The sequence below is a fragment of the Mauremys reevesii genome, linkage group 1, assembly GCF_016161935.1.
Source record: "Mauremys reevesii isolate NIE-2019 linkage group 1, ASM1616193v1, whole genome shotgun sequence".
Lineage (NCBI taxonomy): Eukaryota > Metazoa > Chordata > Testudines > Geoemydidae > Mauremys > Mauremys reevesii.
Window position 1 is genome coordinate 278,184,461 of NC_052623.1, and position 21,823 is coordinate 278,206,283.

The 21,823-nt window shown below is 44.4% G+C and overlaps 1 protein-coding gene and 1 non-coding gene across 2 annotated transcripts in view; one reads left to right on the forward strand and one right to left on the reverse strand.

The window, feature by feature from the left end:
* Window positions 1-1,011: 1,011 nt before the first annotated feature.
* Window positions 1,012-1,083, reverse strand: TRNAD-GUC. Its single transcript has one exon. It is a non-coding gene; the product is annotated as a tRNA-Asp (tRNA).
* A 231-nt stretch (window positions 1,084-1,314) lies between these two features.
* Window positions 1,315-21,823, forward strand: part of LTA4H (leukotriene A4 hydrolase) — a 32,430-nt gene continuing 11,921 nt past the window's right edge. The window contains exons 1-6 of the mRNA XM_039500729.1: window positions 1,315-1,512; window positions 6,451-6,581; window positions 13,928-14,048; window positions 15,658-15,726; window positions 18,569-18,673; window positions 21,091-21,143. Of these exons, the coding sequence (XP_039356663.1) occupies window positions 1,360-1,512; window positions 6,451-6,581; window positions 13,928-14,048; window positions 15,658-15,726; window positions 18,569-18,673; window positions 21,091-21,143 (632 nt within the window). The 5' untranslated portion in view covers window positions 1,315-1,359. The remainder of the gene's footprint in view (window positions 1,513-6,450; window positions 6,582-13,927; window positions 14,049-15,657; window positions 15,727-18,568; window positions 18,674-21,090; window positions 21,144-21,823) is intronic.

Genomic DNA, 21,823 nt, shown 5'->3' on the forward strand with positions numbered 1-21,823 from the left:
TATTCTGTGGGGAGAGCCAAATTACATTTTCAGTGATGATCTGTAGGCTGGGTCTATAAAATTAAGGCAATATATTAGCCTGCTTCACAGATCTCCTTCTAGAAAGGTTACTTATAACTTATGGGGAAATCTTTTTAATATTCTCATGCTCAAAATAGTTGAACCATTTTTGCTCAAATTCATACACATAATTCATCTTCAGATAGAAACAAATCATGGAAAAATTCAGCTCAAAAAGAGTTTCAGAAAAATAAGTGAATGAAAATTGGGCTTGTCATTTATGAACTCCCCCCAAATCCTGGTCTCATGTATGTCTTTGATCACAAGAGAGGATTGGGAAACTGTCTTCTCATCCCACTAATATGTGAGAGTTTGATCTCCCTATCTGAATGGGACACCAAAAAAAACAAAACAACAACAAAAAATCCTTGAAAATATTCATGAACTACACAAAATGAAATTTTGTTTGGGGTCAATGGAAACATTGTTTCAATTTTGATTTCAACTTTTCAGTCTATTTAGCTGAAAATTTCTAAACAATCATTTTGATCCAGAGAATTGAAACCTTTTATTTTCAAAATACCAAAACATTTAAACTTTTTTCTTAATACTTTTTTATTTGGGAAATGTGTCTAACTGTCCCAGTTTTATGAACAGTGTTGATTTGTGACTAATCACTAAGCATGTGAAGCAGGGTCTTGGGCTTGAAACGGAACAGGTACAGCGCCAAGCACCCGGTCCGCGCCCAACCAGTAACTAGAGGCCAGGTTAGCGGCTGAGCCCTGTGCTTGGCGGGAGCCATCATCAGCCGCAGCCAAGTGCCTGCATCCGATCCCGCTGGTTTCATGGGCGAGGGCGCTGCCAGAGCGTCCCGCCCCGCCAGCAGTGGGGCAGCTTTGCAGGACATGGCCCGTGCGCTGGGGATCGGGGCCTAACCAGCTAATGGGCCACCGGCTTCCAGAACTAGCGGTGGGGAACAAAAGAGAAGAAAAAAAACAAAAACACTGGCGCCTCCCCGTCGGGGAATCGAACCCCGGTCTCCCGCGTGACAGGCGGGGATACTTACCACTATACTAACGAGGAGCTACATAACGCCACCTTCGTGTCCAACCCCTAAGTCCTTTGCTACTCTCCCCTGTTGGGCAGAGTCTCAACCATCCCTAAAGAGCGTTGGGCGCGGCTTCCCGCAATGCATCATGGGCATTGTTGCCCTCCTGGGCCCTTCCTCAAGCTCTTGCCCACCAGTGCGGAACTACCCTTCCCAAGTGCCCGCGCGCGGCCCCCTCCCCGGCCGCGGCCCCGCCCCGGACTCTATCAGCCGGCGCTGCCCCAGCGCCAGAGCGAGTTCGAGCCCGAGCCATGGCGGAGACGGACCCGAGCTCCTTCGCCTCCGCCGCCGACCACCTCACGCAGCACCTCTACCTGCGCTGCCGCGTGGACTTCGGCAGCCGGGCGCTGCGGGGCACCGCGGCCCTCACCGTGCGGGCCGAGCGGCACGGGCTGCGTTGCCTGGTAACGGCCCGGCCCGGGTCCTGCTGCGGGGCCGCCCGGGAATGGAGGGGGCAGGGCCTGGGGGGGTGCGGGACCGCGACCCTCCGGCCACTGACTCAGGGGCGCCCTGCAGCGGGAGGCGTCAACAGCGCGCTGGCTGGGACGGCCGGGTCCGGACTCCTCCCTCCCGCAACGGTCCTGGGAGCCGGAGGGGTCAGCCCCCCCCCATTGACACCCCGGGGCTGGGAGCCGGGGGTCCAGCACCCCATGGACACCCCGGGGCGGGGAGCCGGGGGGGTCCAGCACCCCCCCCCATTGACACCCCGGGGCTGGGAGCCGGAGGGGGGGGTCCAGCACCCCCCCCATTGACACCCCGGGGCTGGGAGCCGGAGGGGTCAGCACCCCCGCCCCCATTGACACCCCGGGGCTGGGAGCCGGAGGGGGGGGTCAGCCCCCCCCACCCCCATTGACACCCCGGGGCTGGGAGCCGGAGGGGGGGGTCCAGCACCCCCCCCATTGACACCCCGGGGCTGGGAGCCGGGGTCTGCCCCATTGACCGCCCGGGGCTGGGAGCCGGCGGGGGGGTCAGCACCCCCCCCCTTGTCACCCCGGGGCTGGGTTCCGGAGGGGTCAGCACCCCCGCCCCCATTGACACCCCGGGGCTGGGAGCCGGAGGGGGGGGTCCAGCCCCCGCCCCGCTGGGCTGTGAGCGGAGGGTTGTGAGTCAGGGCGGCGCCCCACGGCGGGGCCCGCTGCAGGCGGCGCTTCGCCCCCAGGGCCCCGCTCGCCTGTCCGCGCTGGGCTGCCCCGAGGTGCCGGGTCCGCGTTCCCTGGGCGCGCCCGGATCCTGGTGCGCTCGCTGCTGCCTTGGAAACGCCGCGCCTGGTGCCTCCGGGGCCGCTGTACTTTGGGCTGATAACGCTCCCGCCCTGGGAGATCAGCGCGAGGGGGGCAGGGTGCGGAGCTGAGACTGAGCGAATGTGCAGTGAGAATCATTGTTAGGGTGGATAAACACTGATTTAGAAAACATTGTTTTTTAAACTGGATTTTTTGATAGGCTTCCCTCAAAGCATTTTCTCTAAAGATGGTGCTATAAATTAAAACGAAGATCTCATCATGGAATAGGGATTGTAACTTCTGATTCTATAGGATGAGAATATATTCATGTAATGCTTAAGAAAAGTTTTGTAAAAGAGTTCTGTAAAAGAGACCCAGTTTGGGAATGGCACCATAGAGTAATGGCTATATTTTTTGCTCAAACATGAGAATTCAAGAATAGCCCAGAGGGAAGACAGTCCTTAAGAAAGTATGAAATAAAAAACGTTTACCAACCTGAAGATCCTGCATGTTCAAAAATGTTCCTTTTATCATTTTCAACACAGCTTCCACCTGAAAAGGAACACTTCTTGTGATGTTGTTTCATTGTGACAACCAGGCCTTGCATTTCTTTGTTGCACTGTTTGCATTTTGCACGCATGCCTCTTTTACTCACAGGTAGAGGAACTTGATTAAAATATTCCTAAACTGGGTCTCTATGGCCTGCTGCCATTATAGGTTTTCCCTTCTAGTGAGTGAATGGTATGATACATCTCAAATCAATGAAGGCTACACCCAGGAGTCTTGGTCTTTCTGAAATATGCTGCTCAAATAGTTTCACTTTGTTTCCACTACCTGTCCCTCCCTTCTCACATTTTTCTCCAGATTTCTTCTTGTCCAGATCTATTCTGCCCCCAACAATCTTCTATTCATTGAACTTTTTGAAACTTTGCACTTCGAGAGGTAAGGGATTGACTCTACACAAATTTGCAGAGGGACAATAGGGTTGAGGTCTGTTATTTCTCACCTCTATATATTATCTATTTATTTAAAAACATTTTTGCTGTTAACCGGCATGATCTCTGGAGACACAAATCCAGAGTTTGAGAACTGCAAAACTAAGCATCTCTGTATCTTCTAGACTGATCACTGAGTCCCATTGGATAGATAGAAAGATTAACCTAAATAATTTATACAGAAGCCCCTAGAACCCTATAAGATTGGGTCCCTAATCCATGAACTATTGGAATTCATTTACAAAACTTTACATGAATATATTGTCTCATAGTATAGAATTAGAAGTTATAATCCCTATTCCATGATGAGATCTTTGAGCTATCATGTACCTTAATTAAAACTATCTTTGGATGGCTTTTTGAGGGAAAAAGCCTTTTGTCAAAAAAAGCCTGATTTTTAAATAATTGATTTTTAAAAGCCATTGATTTTTATCCACCCTGATTAAATCAAGGCTTCCTGATTAGTGATTTAAATCAAATCCACCCTGATTGTTGGTGCACATTTTATGCAGTATAAACCATACACTCATAGGTTAGCATCCCTTAACTAGCATATGATGGCAACCATTATTTCAGACATTGTCTTTGATTGCATTAAGAACAAGATAAAGGAAAATGTAGGTCCTAGCATGGGAGGTGAGCTGATGACCTCAATATATGGCTGAGGTGTTTGATGCCTATTTTCTTTGTCTTCCCTAAAGAAGTTAATAGTGACCAGATACTCAACACAATTAATATTAACAAGGCAAGAGGGAAAGAAATGCAAGCCAAAATAAAGAACAGGTTATAGACTATTTGGATAAGCTAGATTTAGAGCTGTCCCTAGGGTCTGGAGAGTCAGGGTCCCCGCTACCAACCTTCCACCCCCCACACACACAGTGTGCCCCCTGCCAGTCAGCGCCTCCCTGTTCCTCTCAGTGCTTAACGCTTTGGGAAGGAGTGGGAGGAGTGAGGGTGCAGTGGGCTCAGAGGAGGGGCAAAACTGGGCAGGGAAGAGGCAGGATGGGGGCCTTGGGGCAAGGGGTGGAGTGAGGGCAGGGCCTGAGCAGAGCCAGAGGAAGCAGCCCCCTGGCAGATAGAAACTCAGCACCTGTACCCCAAGCCCCATACCCTCCTAGGGCCAGCCCTGGCTAAATGTATTGAAGTCAAAAGGGCATGATGAAATTAATCCTATGTTACTTACAGACTAGCTGAAGCCATTTAAGAACCATTAGCAATGATATTTGAGGACTTCTAGAGGGCTGGTGAAGTTCCAGCAACCTGAAGGGCAAATATAGAACCTGTATTTAAAAAGGGGAACAGAGGACCCAGGGAATTATAGGTCAGTCACCTAACTTTGATACCTGGAAAGATACTGGAACAAGCTATTAAATCATGAATTTGTAAGTACCTAGAGGATACTAGGGATATAAGAAATAGCCAGCATAGATTTGTCAAAAACTTATGTCAAACCAACCTAATTTTCTTTCTTGATAGGGTTACTGGCCTAGTGGATGGGGAAAGCAATAGATGTGCTATATCTTGATTTTAGTAAGGCTTTTGACACAGACCCACATGATATTCTCATAAAAAGACTAGAGAAATGTGGCCTAGATAAAACTATAAAGGTGGGTGCACAGCTGGTTGAAAGACCATAGTTAAAGAGTAGTTAACAATGGATTACTGTCAAAGTGGGAGGGTGTATCCAGTGGGGTTCCCTAGGAGTCAGTCCTGAGTCTCATGCTAGTCAATATTTTCATTACTGATTTGGATAAAGGAGTGGATAGTATGCTTATAAAATTTGCAGATGACACCAAGGTGGGAAGGGTTTCCAGCACTTTGAATGCCAGGATTAAAATTCAAAATTATCATGAACAATTAGAGAACTGGTTGGATATCAGCCAGATGAAATTCAGTAAAGATAAGGGCAAAGTACTGCTCTTAAGGTGAAAAAAAATCAAATGCACAACAACAAAATGGGAAGTAACTGGCTAGGTGGTAGTACTGCTGGAAAGGATCTGGAGGGTTATAGTGGATCACACATTGAATAGGCATCAATGTGATGCAGTTGAGGAAAAGCCTACTATTCAGAGGTGTAGTAAGAGGAGGGTTGTATGTAAGATATGGGACTTAATTCTAATCTGATGGGTCCTCTGCTGGTTATGCCTACACTGCAGTGTCTAGTGTGACAAAGTGCCTCTTCTACCTTGGTGGGTCCTGTGCTTATTGGCAGATTTGCTCATGTCACAGATTCACCCTGTGGGTTAGGAAACAGCCCAGAGACCTTCCCCTCTGGTAGAAGCCACAGTCCAGGTCAATTCTTCCTGTGTCTGATCAGGAGTTAGGAGGTTTGGGGGGGGGGAGGACCCAGACCCACCATCTACTCTGGGTTCCAGCCCAGGGCCCTGTGAACTACAGCTGTCTAGAGTGCCTCCTGGTACAGCTGCACAACAGCTACAACTCCCTGGACTACTTCCCCATGGCCTCCTCCCAACACCTTCTTTATTCTCACCACAGGACCTTTCTCCTGGTGCCTGATAATGCTTGTACACCTCAGTCTTCCAGCAATGTCTTCTCTCTCTCAGCACCCCCTAGCTCCTCACATGCATGCCACAACCTGAAGTGAGGTCCTTTTTAAACTCAGGGGCCCTGATTAGCTAGCCTGTCCTAATTGATTCTAGCAATTTCTTAATTGTCTCCTGGTGTCTTAATTATCCTGCCTGTCTTAATTGGTTCTAGCAGGTTCCTGATTACTCTAGTGCAGCCCCTGCTCTGGTCACTCGGAACAGAAAACTACTCATCCAGTGACCAGTATATTTTCCGTCTACCAGACTCCTGTACCCCACTGGTCTGGGTCTGTCACACTAGCCATACACATAGTCTCTCAGTCACAGATGGGGTGAAATTAAATTAATGAATTGAAAACAAACAGGAACAGTGTTAAATGTAGATTTAAGAAACAATGCTGTTGACCTCAACAAATCCTTTTCTACACTAGATGTAACATAGTTACTAGATGTTTGACCTAATTCACTAGGCAAAGGTATTTTCCAGGGCAGCTCTGAGTTCTTGAAAGATACATTTAATATGTGTTTAAAGTGTTACTTAGGTATTTTGCAGTCAGCACGTAACATTTGTTTGTTTACAGGTTTTGGATACAAAGGACCTTCAAATACATAAAGTGGCTGTTAATGGACAGGAGGCAAAATTTGCTCTTGGACAAAGACATAGTTTCAAAGGGACACCATTGGAAATCACTCTTCCTTTTGAACTGAGAAGGTATGTGTACCTGTTTGCATCCTCCTCTATTTGTACAGACCTGCTAGGGATAGTCTACAAAAGTGGCATGCTGAAGTATTTACTGAAAAAGTGCCAAGTATTTCACAGACATTCTAGCACTTCCCATAAGTGATCACATTTGTACTCCTGCTGGTTTGTGCAAGTTTGCTTTTGCTCAGAATTGTGCTGATGGGTTTCTTTTATAGTTAACCCTAACCCTGAGGGCTTGGCTACACTTGCAGCTGTAGAGCGCTTTGGGTTAAACCAGCCTTCGGAAAGCACACTGGCGTGGCTACATTTGCAGTGGCATTGGAAGCGGTGGATTATGGGCAGCTATCCCATTGTTCAAGTGGTTGCAATGTGCTTTTCAAATGAGGGGGGTGGGGTAGAGTGTGTTGTTTGTATGGGGGGGGGAGAGAGAGAGAGAGAGAGGGTTTTTGGCGTGCTAAGAGTGTTCAGCACGCTATCTTGTAAGTTCAGATCCCCCAATACCCTCTGCCTCTCTCTCACTCACTCAGTAAACATTTGCTTTGCCCCGTTGCAGATAAGCAACTGCTGTCTGAAACGGAGCTCTGAAAAGGCACTTCGGCAGCGATTTCACAACAAATTGGAGAGGCCACTTAACTTAAGGGGATTTTGGGTAACGTAACTCCTTGTTCACACCGGCCCTAGGGCGTCTCAGCCAATACGCAACAGCCCTTATCCTTCATGGAGGTGGAGTACCAGGAGCGGGTAGCGTAGCTAGCGGGGGAGCAGGGGGTGCAGCCACTCCCTCTGAGGACATTTTCCAAAAGCTGCGCCTTTCTGCGCAGCCAGCACGGGGCTCCGGACTCGGAGTCCAGAGCTGGGTTTTGTATGCGGCCGCTGGCTGGCTCTCCGTTCCGCACCTACCCACTGCATCCCCAGCCCGGCTGGCTCGCTCTGGGGCTGCAGGCAGCATCGGCTGGTTGCCTGGCTCCCCGGCGAGGAGAAGGAGGAGGCTCCCGCCCACCCACAGCTGCCCAGCTCACTAAGCTGAGCCCTGCTTGGCACACGCCGCCCAGGCAGGGGTGGGCTCTGCTGGGAGGGGAAGGGGCTGCGGCACAGGGAGCGGAGAGGGTGATCCCCTGGATTCCCCTGCTGGCCCCCACCCACTGCCTCTTCCCCGGGGGCTCCCGGGACCAGCCCTGCCAGCAGCCGGGCAATCAGAACTGCCCCGCTTCCCTGCCTGTCTGGGTCAGGCTCGTCCCACACAGAGCTAGTTCCCACCTGTGCCGCTTGCTGCTGCATCTGCCCTGGCTCGGGGCTGCAGCTCCACGGGCTCGTTAGTTTGTATTTTTAATTGAACGAGGGGTTTGTTTGATCCTTTTCCCACTCGGGAGGTGCGTCTGGGAAGCGTGGGGCAGGTACAGCTGATGCTCAGCAGCGGTTCACATTTTTACCAGATACTCTTCGTGCTGCCCTGTGCTGAGACATCAAAGCACCCTGTGGTGCTGAACATTCTCCTCTGATCGAGTTTTTAGTTGGAATTGTTCATGTGCCCCACAAAGAGTGGGATGATAACCCTGGACATGAATGGCAGCTCAGCATGCTGGCAGTACCTTGCATCGCACCCCTGGCTGGGTTAGTGCCTGGGAACAAGATTTATCTTCATAGCTTCTTAAGCTTGTTACTTCGGTGCGTTACACAAATCATTGCACATAGCCATGTGTGGGAAGAAAGACTAACTCATACTTAACCATATGCCTCATACCACTCCCTTGCAGCAGAAGGTGTTCACAAAAATGTCCATAGTGGCGGTGGTTTTTGTTTTTTTTTCAATTTATTTAAATATGAAGTGCATTGCAAACAGGGGGACTGGGCCGGAATCTCTGTGACATACTTAAATTTCAAAAGTACAGCTCTCCTCCTTTGTACCTTAGTGATTCCAATCAATTTAAACCAGTACCACAAATAAATTAAAATCTCAGTAAATGCGTCAGTGGCAGTGCAGAGACCACATAATTCATTAGATGAGTTATGTCATTAAGATGCTGCCGTTGGCTGACTCAGACTGGTTTTAACTGATACTTTCTATTTCATGGTTCTTAGTCAATGTTTCACATTTCACCATTAAATGTTGTGCTCATTTTTAAAAAAAGCAATCTTTTTCCAAAATTTAAAAATCATCAGGTGAGAATAGTCTGTTAGAGTTAGGGACAATCTAAATTTGTTCCTTATAGTGAACTTGTGGAAAAAATTCTGGAGGAAATTTGAGAAAGGAAACAGACTTCTTAACAAAGCTACTGTCTCCTCCTGCTTGCTGTCTCTGCATGCATGTGACATGGTAGAAATCATTTTCATTACTGAATGATTTAAAAATAAATATGGGAAGCATAAACATGGGTTTCCATTCTTGGAAAAAAAAATCTTGCTTCCCACCCTTACCCCTGCTGTCAATGTGAATTGATCAAATTCTTTGGCCAGGTTGAAAAAATGCAGAGTATTGATATGTCACATTGAGTAGACATTGTCACATCACTGCAGCTGTCTGACTATGCAGGCTGACATATAGAAGCTGCTCCATGCTAATAACATCTCCATAGCATAAAACTTATGGTGCCACTGCTCGTGTTTTATCATATTTGACAGCTGCTCCCATTCCTCTCTGGGTTCCTCTGGTAGCAGGAGAAAAATGGCTATATACAGTATGGAGGTGGCTCCTGGAGAGCCAGTTTGCAACAGTAGGAGGGCCCAGATGGGAATAGTACCTCAAGGAGACACAGTTTCAGCAATATTTTTTCCACACATTGTGTTGAACTTAATTCTGGGGTTAGAGTTCCACCCGGGATGAGTTTGCTTTAGTCCCTGCATAAACTCCATAGTACCCCATTGGCTTCACAAACAGCCTAACTGCACCAAGGCAACATTGGTAGTGAATATCCACTTTCCTAGCCTTTTTAAAGGAGCTACTTTCTATAAAGAGGAATCCTATTAAGCTGCAAAATCATTACGGTATATGAAGGTAGCCTCCAAGAACTTCCTTCCTTCCATTTTGACTTCACTAAGTAGGGAGTTGTACACCAAATTGCATGCAAAATTCTAATCATACTTGTTGACTTGCATGCAGCCTGCAGGTGAGTTAGGTATGTGGGGAACACACAGCCTGACCCAGAGCTCCCAGTCGGGAGTTGATTTTCAAGGCTCCACTACAAGAATAACCAATTAACTCTTCTCCAGCATAGTTCTGAAATGGGCATGAGTGAGGGCTGACTGGTTGAAGCTCAATCAATATAAGACATTACATTGCTAGGTAGGTGAATCAACTGGAAGCAATGGCAGTGATTACATCATCCCCCTTGATTAAAGGTGTGCATTTGCTATTTGATAATTATGTTTGCAATTTTGCAGTCTATGATCTGCACTGGTTAATTACTGGCTTCAAGGTGAAGTTTAAGGTGTTTCTGCCTACCGGGAAGACCCTTGTTTCCTCCTGCAATACTACTACAGTTATGATCAGCTACCCACTGCAGTGCTTTTATTTTACTCACTCGGTGGCACTCCAGGTCTTTGGTGGCACTTCAGCAGTGGGACCTTCACTCACTCCGTGGGTCTTCGATGGCATTTTGGCAGCAGGTCTTTCAGTGCCACCGAATACACCTGAAGCGAGTGAAGGGCCCACTGCCGAAGTGCTGCTGAAGACCCAGAGCGCCGCCGGGGGAGTTAAAGTGCCGCAGCGGGTGGTGCCTTTTTTTTATTTATTTTTTATCGCTCCCCCTGTTCCCTCTACCTGGCTACGCCACTGCTCTAGCCAGGGAGTCAGAGCACTCTGCGTGCCTTGCCAATGTGGACGGGGAGCTCTCTGGGAGGCTTTATTGTGGTATAAAGTACCAGTGTAGCCAAGGCCTAAGTGTTTTCACTAGTTAAGGCCTGAATTCTAGCCCTGAGTTCTGTGCATTTCTGCTACAAGCTTCCTAAGCAAGGGGATTGCTCAAGATCTTCTGCCAACATCACTAATGCCTAAAGTAGTGTATAGAGTTGCAGTCTTTGTATTCTTTGCTCTATATAGGGGCCTCTTCCTGTATTCCTGGCAAACCTCAAATTGCCATTTTAGTCAGTTGGGAATATGAGTGTACAAAGATTGCAAGTTCAGCTCACCAGTTACAGCTGTGCAAAGATTCTGAACTCAGGTTTTGGCAGCTCAGTTGAGAATGAATTAATTTTCAGCAAGCTTCTTTAAAATGTTAAGTCAAAAAGCCACTGCCAAACAACTGTTTCAATGTCTTTAACAATTGAGACCCTACCATATTTTGATGTACCCAAGCTGAAAGCTGTTTATTGTATATTGGACTTGCCTTGTTTGAATTAGACTGGTGACTGAAGTTGTCTGTTTTACGTCATCAAAGCTGGCCACTATTTCTGGAAACGCAAGTTTGGGTCATGGTAATCACTAGGGCTATTGATTAATCAAAGTTAACTCACGCAATTAACTCAAAAAAATCGCACTGTTAAGCAATAGAATACCAGTTTAAATTTATTAAATATTTTTGGATGTTTTTTGTCTTTTTCAAATATATTGAGTTCAGTTACAACGCAGAATATGAAGTGTACAGTGCTCTTTATATTATTTTTTATTACAAATATTTGCTTTGTAAAAATGATAAAAGAAATAGTATATTTCAATTCACCTCGTGCAAGTACTGTAGTGCAATTTCTTTATAATGAAAGTGCAACTTACAAATGTAGGGTTTTTTTGTTACATAACTGCACTCAAACAAAACAATGTAAAACCTTAGAGCTACAAGTCCACTCAGTCCTACTTCTTGTTCAACCAATCACTAAGAGAAACAAGTTTTTTTTACATTTACGAGAGATAATGCTGCCCACTTCTTATTTAGAATGTCTCCTGAAAGTGAGAATAGGTATTTGCATGGCACTGTTTTAGGTGGTGTCACAAGATATTTACGTGCCAGATGCACTAAAGATTCATATGCCTCTTCATGCTTTGGTCATCGTTCCAGGGAGCATGCTTCCATGCTGATGGCGCTCGTTTAAAAAAAAAACGGTGTTAATTAAATTAGTGTCTGAACTCCTTAAGGGAGAATTGTCCATCTCCTGCTCTGTTTTACCCTCATTCTGCCATATATTTCATGTTATAGCAGTCTCGAATAATGACCCAGCACATGTTGTTCGTTTTAAGAACACTTTCACTGCAAATTTGACAAAATGCAAAGAAGATACCAATGTGAAATTTCTAAAGGTAGCTACAGCACTCGACCCAAAATTTTAGAATCTGGAATGTCTTCCAAAATCTGAGAGGGATGAGGCATGAAGCATACTTTCAGAAGTCTTAAAAGAGCAACACTCTGATGTGGAAATTACAGAACCCAAACCACCAAAAAAGAAAATCAGCCTTCTGCTGGTGGCATCTGACTCAGATGATGAAAATGAACATGTGTTGGTCTGCACTGCTTTGGATCGTTACTGAGCCGAACCCGTCATCAGCATGGACGCGTATCCTCTGGAATAGTGGTTGAAGCATGAAGGGAAATATGAATCTTTAGCGCATCTGGCATGTAAATATCTTGCAGTGCTGGCTGCAACAGTGCATACAAATGCCTGTTCTCACTTTCAAGGGACATTGTAAACAAGAAGCAGGCAGCATTATTTTCTGCAAATGTAAACAAATTTGTTTGTCTGAGTGATTGGCTGAACAAGGGCTTGTAGGCTCTAAAGTCCTTTAGTACTCGTAGTAGGTGAATTAAATACTATTTCTTTTGTTATTTATGTTATTTCTTATTTTACAGTACAAATATTTGTAATAACAAATATAAAGTGAACACTGTACACTTTGTATTCTGTGTTGTTTAAATCAAAATATTTGAAAATGTAGAAAACATCCAAAATATTTAAATGGTATTCTATTATTGTTTAACAGTGCGATTAATCATGTAATTTTTTTTAATTGCACAATTAATTTTTTTGACAGCCTTAGTAATCGCTTCTCACTCTCTGAGCCAGTGGGTACTGGGCAGATTGTGGAAGTAATGGTCTCATTTTATTTGTGTGGGTAAAATGGGAGAGAAAGGAGAGTTGCACAGCAGTGACTCCTCTGGCTAAACATAAACATTACCGGTGGGCTTTGAAGAAAGTCTCCTCTGGCTCTTACTTCTTGGAAAGCTGGTAGCTGTGACTTCGGGCTAGACTTTTTATAAGCGAAATAAGCGACTGTTCCACCCGAGCTGTGCACTTTACAGCACCTATAGAGAGAAATTGGTTTTAGATGCAACCCAGCGTGCATGTGTGGGAGATGAGGTGTAAGAAAACAGTGATATGGAGGAATGAGCTATAGGTATAAGCACAAGCACTTAGTCATAAGCATATGTACAATATAATGATTCAAATGAATTTTTAGGTTACTAAATAATAGTCAAATATGTGTTTTAATAATAGTGCAAACTGCTTGGCTGATCTATCTAAAATGTATGACTAGTTGCTTCAACTTCTCTGAGTTTAACTACCATTAATTTTAATTTATGATTAGGATTGATACCAAAGAGAGATTCACATTTGTGAATCTAGGAACTTTCATAAAAAGGGGGTAATGGTCAAATACTTCAACCACTAACAGCAGTGATTTTTTTTTTAAACTGGCATGTAGAAATTGTCCTTTGTATCTTAGATCTCTCGTTAGTAGATAAGGCAAATGCTGATTTACTGCTCTTTGCCTTCATTGATTATGAACTGTTGAATCATGAGTTCTGAATAAAATTGGGGTGTGTCATATATTCTCTTTAATGGTATTAAATAGGACTGTTCATGTGCCAGTCTTGCTTCCTCAAATGTTCTTTTGCTTATATTCAGTAAATAGGATATTCAATCTAATTCCAGTGGGGCATACAATATTTTTCATTCCAAAGTACACAAAGCCCACATTTTTAAGATAGGTACTACTTGAATGTGTGTCTATACATAAAAGGTTTAATTAACTTCTGCCTGGCTCACTATTGTGTTTCCATACTGAAGTGGTAAGTAGCTTTTGATGGTATGCCATTGAACAGTTGTGGAAACCTTTCTGAGGCTTCTTGAAGGAAAACCCAATTTCTATCTCCTTTTCGGTTGGGGAGAGGAGAAATTTCTCATTAGAGGATGAAAGAGAACTTCTCCTGGGAGGGTATTAACATTTGAAACATAATGGGTAGTTGTTGGTACCCTAGTCACCAGCAAAAAGTGGCTTCGGTACACAACTTGTTGATATCTTCACTTCAGCTGAGACAGTGCTGAGAAACTCTCAGTATTATAGTATCTCCTGAAAGTCTTTGCCTTACAATTCACCTCTCTAACACGCAGGGCATGTCGGAAAACACTTACCTGTTTAATTTGTGCAGGGGACAAGATGTGATTGTGGAAACTTCTTTTGAAACCTCTCCAAAATCTTCAGCTCTCCAGTGGCTTACTCCAGAACAGACTTCGGGGAAGAAACATCCATTTCTCTTCAGCCAGTGTCAGGTTAGGAGGACTTTCTGAAATTATATGTTATCTATATACCTTAATAATCCTTCATACTTTAAAAAAGGGCAACAGAGGGGAAAGCACAAATTGTAGGTTTATTTAGTATAGGTTCTAAGTAATTGTATAGCTCTGTCACATTTGTTCCTAGATGACATTTGTTATCTAAAGGGTAGTAAGTGAAAGTACAGCAGTCCACAATTTTTACCCTTGGCCTTTGGCAATAATTAAAACACTATAAAAATGAAGGCATTATTAGTGCTGAGGCTATAAAACTTAATAATGGCAAACTTACTGTAATATCTCCAAACTGCTTTCATAATTCAATTCTTGCAATTGGAACATCATGGCAGTTAACTTTTTTTTCTATAGCGTTATGTCTTCTAGGAAGTCTTTAGCTATAAAAACTAGCATAGACCATCAAAAACTAGGAAGTATGGATTCCTATTACAGTTAAACAAGCTACCCCCTGAAGAGAGTAAACAGTGGAAGAAGTGTGCTTTAAAATATTGGAGTGGGGAGGAGTCAAACTCTCTTATACAGGGAGCTATAGTCCAGAGGAACAGATTTAACTGAAAGCTAGAATGGTAGACCCGCACACAATATACAGCAGGATGATGATATCAAGATACACATCTGAGAACCATCCTGGAGAACTTGTGGCAGAATTTGGCCATTGGATAATAAAACTAAAATAGCACAAAACCATTCACCCCAAAACAGTTTACAACACTTGTATTATTTTGGCTTTGAACCATGTTTTAATTTTTTAAAACATCTCAAACTAGGTCTGAGGTGGCACTGAGCATTCTCTCTCTCTGTCTCTCTCTCGGGTGCTTGGGTGAATGGTTCTTATTCACATGGTCAGGGTCTAACTGATTGTCATATGTGTTGTTGGGAAGAAGTTTTCCCCTGCGTCAGATTGGCAATGACCTGGGAATTTTTTCACCTTCCTCTGCAGCATGTGGGTATGGTCCAGTATGCAGGATTATCTGGATAGATCTCACTTAATCATTTCCCTTGCCATTGTGGGGACATTGGTGCACCTCAATTACTTATATACGCTGCCTGTTGCATGAAATCATCTAGTCTCATGTGTGCTGTAATACTTTGGTTTAATTTCGGTTGTTGGGTTCACTGTGCGGGTCATGGTAGTGTTACAGGTCAGATTAGATGATCTGGGGGTCCCTTCTGGCCTTAAATTATAAGACCGAGAAATTATGCTTCCTTTCTTTCTCACTGAGAATTTTTCTGTAATGCTGAAGATGCATTAATAGCACATGTGTAGTTCAAAACATACTAATTTCCCAGTATATCCTCCCATATTACTTGATGCTTCTGCAGTTGCAGTGAAAGTTGCCCTATACCCAGAAACACTTGCTAGACAGATTTCCTTTTCTGTATGGGAAAGGAGCAGAACTGGCCCTCTAGGAAGAAACTGGGCTGTCAGGACTTTGACAGCAGGCTGACATGCAATGTTACAATTTTGCTAGTGATATTACTTTGCCCTTCTATTTGCCTCCTACTCTTTGTAACTGTACACCATATGTTTCTGTAATGTATTGCAAATGCTGCATATAAGAAATATTCGTAATTTGTCTTTTTCCAGGCTATCCACTGCAGAGCCATCCTTCCTTGCCAGGACACACCTTCTGTGAAACTAACATACTATGCAGAGGTAGATGAACACAAATCATGCATATCTGAATGAAGAACACAACTAGAATGGGGAAGCCTCTTCTAGCTGGCAGGCTTTTCTGTGAACAAGCCTGCTTGCAAGGAATTTATTGGAGCATTCAGATTTCACTGCCAGATAGCAACTTGCTAATGTAAATTTTCACTCTACCCTGCAATTAAAATAGCCAGTCAATTAAAAGCTTTACCTGATGGGCAGCCTCTAATAAGGGATGTGGAAATAGTGTGAGAATTCAATCTGTAGGTATATTGGCAGGCAGAGATTTCTTTGAGGGATTTCATATACAAACTGCAGAATATGGTCCATTATGAAACCACCGAATGGGGTTTTACCTTACTATAACTCAGAACTGCCTGTCTCCCTGGTTGCATTTCTCTAACTTGTAAGAGGAAGGGATGTCCCTCCTGAGGCACAAGCAGCACTGTGCTGAATTCCCCTCATATGAAAAGTAAACCATGTTGTTCAGATCAGTGGGGTTCCTGGTTAATGTGCAGAGTGATCTGTTGAGGCTGAAGTGGGAGGACAGGTTTTCAAAGACCACAGATCAGCAGTCATTTTACCTGAAGTTGGGTTGGGAGGGGGGAAGAGGATGATGCTGCAGCCACAGAAATTTCATTGTATGTGAGATGTTGAAAATGGACTCTTTGCTCTCAGATTGTCTGGGGAACTCTGAATATGGAAATCAAGCTACATATTTTGTTTATACACAGAAACCTGTCATAAGCCTGCTTACTCCCTAGGAAAGAGGTTTTCAAACTTTCTTTCTGGCAACCCAGTTGAAGAAAATTGTTGATGTCCACCACTCAACGGAGCTGGGGATGAGGGGTTTGGAGTGTGGGAGGGGCTCAGGGCTGGGGCAGAGGGTTGGGGTGCAGAGTGTGGGAGGGGTTCTGGGTTGGGGCAGGGGGTTGGGGAGCAGGAGGGGGTCAGGGCTCTGGGGTGGGGCCAGGGATGATGAGTTTGGGGTACAGGAGGGGGCTCTCAGTTGGTGGAGGGGGCTCAGGGCTGGGGCAGGGGATTGGGGCACGGGCTTATCTCCGGCAGCTCCCAGTCAGCAGTGTAGCCCGGGTGCAGAGGCAGGCTTTCTGCCTGTCCTCGGACCGCACTGCACCCTGGAAGCGGCCAGCAGCAGGTCCGGCTCCTGTGCAGAGGTGCGCAAGCGGCTTTGCTTGGCTCTCGCCTGGAGGCACTGCTCCCCCCCAGCTCCCATTGGCTGGGAACCAGCCAATGGGAGTGCAGAGCCAGTGCTTGGGGTGGGGGCAGCGCATGGAGCCCCATGGCTCCCCTGCCTCAGAGCCGGACCTGCTGGTGGCCGCTTCTGGGGCACAGCGCGGTGTCGTAACAGGTAAGGACTAGCCTGCCTTAGCCGAGCAGCACCGCCGACTGGACTTTTAACGGCCCAGTCGGTGGTACTGACCAGAGTCGCCACGACCCAGTGGCTTCCATTCCATGACCCAGTTCTGGGTCGTGACACATGATTTGAAAACCACTGCCATAGGAGACTGAGAAATTAATAGAGCTAGCCTACTGATAAAGATGGAGCAGAATTGTACTCTGGGAGAGACATTGGGGGAGATTCTGAAAGGTTACTGAATAAAGATGATCATGCAGGCTTCCTGATGATCTTTTTCTAAGCGGTAGTTTTACCTGCTTAGTCTGGCATTTGTACACAAAGCATTCCATTTTGAATCTGAGTTTACTTTCCAGATAAACTTCCCTTTGGTTTTCCATAAGAGTCTCTTGATTTAGGTAGACAGCTGAACAATATGGGAAGTATTTAATCGGTATAAACTGCCTCAATGACTTGTCAAACTCTCAAAAAGAAATAAAGAGGTAGTAAGGGCGTTTTGAAATAAACACAATTATGAAGTCTTCATAACCTTACAAATCCTGTGCAATAAGGAAGGTTTGTTGAGGTTTGGCCTATGGTACAGGGTGATTGCTGAGTAATAATTCTAAATTAAAAATGTGGGAATGTTTCAAAATATGGGAATGTTTAAAGCTATAGAGTCAACTTAAAGTCACATTGTGAAAAATCTATTTACAGGTAATGCCTAAGATTACCATACCTGAAATGTTGAAATAATATTTTCATCTGTTGATTTCAACTTGTTTATTTGTGCATTTGACGGCACTCTGTGTACAGTTTTGCAATCTTCCCCTATATATTGAGTCATTTCCCTCTGTTCCTGCTATTTTTTTTTTAATTTTTGCATAGGAACAGGAGGGAGACTATTGAAATCAGGAAAATCTGATTGTAATACCACAAAAATTGGCATGAAGGAGATATTTGAAAACTACTCTTAACTCATTTTACGGAGGGATTAAATTTTCAGTTAACTATCCCTTAAATAATTCATTAATCCTTTCTTAAAAAAAAAAAAGCCAACATCAGAACAAAGGATCTTGGTGTGCTGGTAGTATTGTCCTCCCCCCTCCTCCCCCGCCCCTTCTCCTTTTTGAGGTAGTAAAAGCTGGGAGTGCATTGAGACAGCGAGTTGGGAATCTAAATAGGGATAAGAAACATGCATCATCTAAAGCAACCCTTCTGGCTGATGAAGCATTGCCTGTTTTAGAGGGAGGGCAAACTGTCTATTTCTACTTGATGTGAGATTCTAGTTGTGGCAGAGATGAGAGGGGGAGAGAGGTTAAATGTAAAATATTAGCATAACCTAAATATAGTGGGGGCTACTTGCTGTAGCAGCTCCCAGCATGTGGTATAATGTTTGAGGGTGGCTAATGCTTTCCAAAGATGACTGATATGATCTCAATTGTGCTTACTTAGACTCCCTCATAATTGGATATTTCCTCTCTCATTATTTAGGTATCTGTTCCTAAAGAACTGGTGGCTCTCATGAGTGCCAATCGTGATGGAGAGTTGCCTGACCCAGAAGACTGCAATAGGAAGATATATCGTTTCAGTCAAAAGGTAAGACCCATGGTCTTTTAAACAAAAACTAGGAAACCACAAAGCCAGGCACAGATTTGTATTAGTTTAAAGTATTGTGTGCATGAAACCTACGCAAGCACAGACTTGTGTATGTACTGTAATTCATAATATTTAGGCTCATGGAACCTTTACTGCACATGTGAACAAGATGAGATTTGTTTTATTTTTAAAAAAAGCAACAAATTCCATAAAACAAATTGTAGTCTGGTGTATTTTTGTCATTGGCCTTAACCTTGCCAAACTTATCAGAATTTTTTCCATAACACTTACTTGTCCTTGGCCATGAGGGTAAGAGGTGCAATGAGGAACAGCCTTTCTAAAAAAAAGTTCATGTTCTGTTATCCACTGAGATCTGAAACTTTAAACCATTGGTGACTTACCAACCTGTAGTTTGAAGACCTGTTAGAACACACATAAATGGATTTGAGCATCTGTTCTTGAGTCTTTTCCAGTGATCATGTAAATTACGTCCCCCAAAATCATGTGGTGATGTGATCCTTTCAATGCGATCACAAATTGATTGTATTTAATGACAATTATAATTAGTTTGATAATAAATGAAGGACATAATCACACCATGGGAGTTTTTCCACAAGAAGAGGAACAAGAATTACAGCAGTTCATTTTGATCCCAAATACAGAAATTAAATTTGTTTCTGTGTTTATCTTCTATATCAGTGGTCCCCAACCTTTTTTGTCTGGCGTGTGCCAGACAACGAGCCATGGGGGACTGTGGCGGCGGACGAGCATCCGCCGAAATTCCACTGACAAGTGGCAACATCAATAGGCTTGCCCGCCAAAATGCCGTCGACAAGTAGCATCATCCAGAGGCGTCGCCGCTGAAATACCACTGAAAATTGGCAGCATTTCGGCAGCGACGCCTCTGGATGATGCAGCTTGTCAGCAGCATTTCAGCAGATGCTCATCCGCTGGCCAGTATGTGGGCACACTTAGACGCCCCGGTAGGCACCATGGCGCCCGCGGGCACCGCGTTGGGAACCCCTCTTCTATATTCTTAAATCCCTTTCCTGCCTATGTGTTGTTTTATAAAGCCAGCGGGTAGACTAATCTGTCTAGTGTTGCTCAATGTACAAGATACCATACACGGAACAAAATACATCTCTGAGGCTCCCTGGTGTATCTGGTATATAACTTTAATCTGCTATGTTGCCATGAAACAGTGGCACTTAAAAATGAATTGTTAGAGCAGTGAAGTATCCTAGCATGTGACTAACATGAATTAATGCAAATGTGCAACCAGACTTTGCACGAAATTATAGATTTTGTATTTGTCAATATTGAATAGTGTGTATTCGGTTTCAGAGACAGTGCTCTTAGGTACAAATGTGGAAGAGGCAGGGGATTTAGGCTTGAAAAACTGAGTGAAGGTGTTTGCATCTTTTTGGAGTGGTTAGTTTGGGAAGGAAGAGTGTCCTGGGGAAGACCTACAGGAAGAGACGGGAGGCTGGAATGATTGTTTCATGTTGGAAACTGGAAGGAGACTGTTGACCCTTCCTATGAGGATAAGAGCCCCATGGTATGGTTGGGGATTTGTGCCGGCATCTTTTGCAGTCCTTTTTTTTTAGTACTCTGTTTCAGCAGCTGTCCCATCTTCTCAGCTACTGCAGTGCAGTTTTCAAAGTGACAACACTGCCATACCCTGAACTGTGAAAGCCTGAGCTTTTATACTCCTGGGGGAATTCTGTGACAAAAAAAAAATAAAAATTCTGCACATAATATTTTAAAATTCTGTATATTTTGTCAAATTGACATACTATAATCATTCCAGTTTCAATTTTGGTTATTTCAAAATACTTGTCAGCAAATTTGTCTGTAACAATACAGATAACAAAATAGATTCAGGAAATGCTGACCCCTAGCCTCTCCCATTCAGTCAGGCACATCTGTCCCTGTCCCCGTGTGTCCCTTCACCTTCCAGGCATCCCCACACCCCAGGCATCCCCGCATCCCTGCACCCTCCAGGCATCCCCGCACCCTCCCTCAGCCACCCCTCACCCCATCCCTATGTGTCCCTGCACCCCCATGTGGCAGCGGCAAAGAGTTCTGTGGCACCTTATGGACTAACAAACGTATTGGAGCATGAGCTTTCATGGGTGAATACCCACTTCGTCGGATGCATGTAGTGGAAATTTCCGTTATAGACTAGCAAATGTATTGGAGCAAATGAGGACTGCTTCTTACTACCACTGGCTAATAAATCTGTCAGGCAGAAGAAAAACAAGGTCGGGGGCTAATGCAGGGCAGAAGGTTGTGAAGAAAATGAATGTACAGTACAACTATGCTTATATAACTTTTCCCTTTGATTAACTTGGTGGGTGATAGTTCTGATATAACAACTAGGATTTTAAATAGATGATTTTAATATCTTCCATTAGGTTCCAATACCTTGCTACTTGATTGCGTTAGTGGTTGGGGCTTTGGAAAGCAGGTAAGTGTGTATGGTACACATTGGCTAAATTTTATCAATTACAGAAAGTTTGAGAGTCTTTACATTACTTGGACTCCTGATCCTAATTTGAAAAAACCTCTTGGTCAGAGGAAGGGTGTTAGGATGCTCCTGCATATAACATTCAAGTATGTACTCCCCCAACCCGGAACACTGCTGAGCGTATTAGCTATTCTTTAAGTCTTCATTTATTATTCTCACCTCTAGGAGTATCTAGCCACAACACAAGAGAGAAGGCTACTGAGCCCATTTTCTCACTGTAAGGGAAAGAAATGGAACAGAATCCAGCCACTGAGTCTTTGTTCCTCTCTTCTCAGCCTTTTAGTCCTAAGAATAACTAGAAACTATTTACTCACTAGATGAGCCTTTGTCCCTTCCATAAGTCATAATATACTAGCTTCAACCCGATCACTCATTTGCACAACGGTATGTTTTAATCTGGCCCAGAATGTTGGTGGTGGTGGTGCTGTATTAACACCGTACAATATTTTAAAAAGCATGAACTTCAGTTTATCCCCATCTAGATAGTCAATGCAAAAAACATAATTTCCTGTGATTTGATTTGATTTGATTTATTTTTTTTAACTGCACTTGCATCTCTTTCCTACCTGTCCTTCTGTGGAGGACTAGAACATTAAGTCTATAAGCAAAGAAGTGTGTCT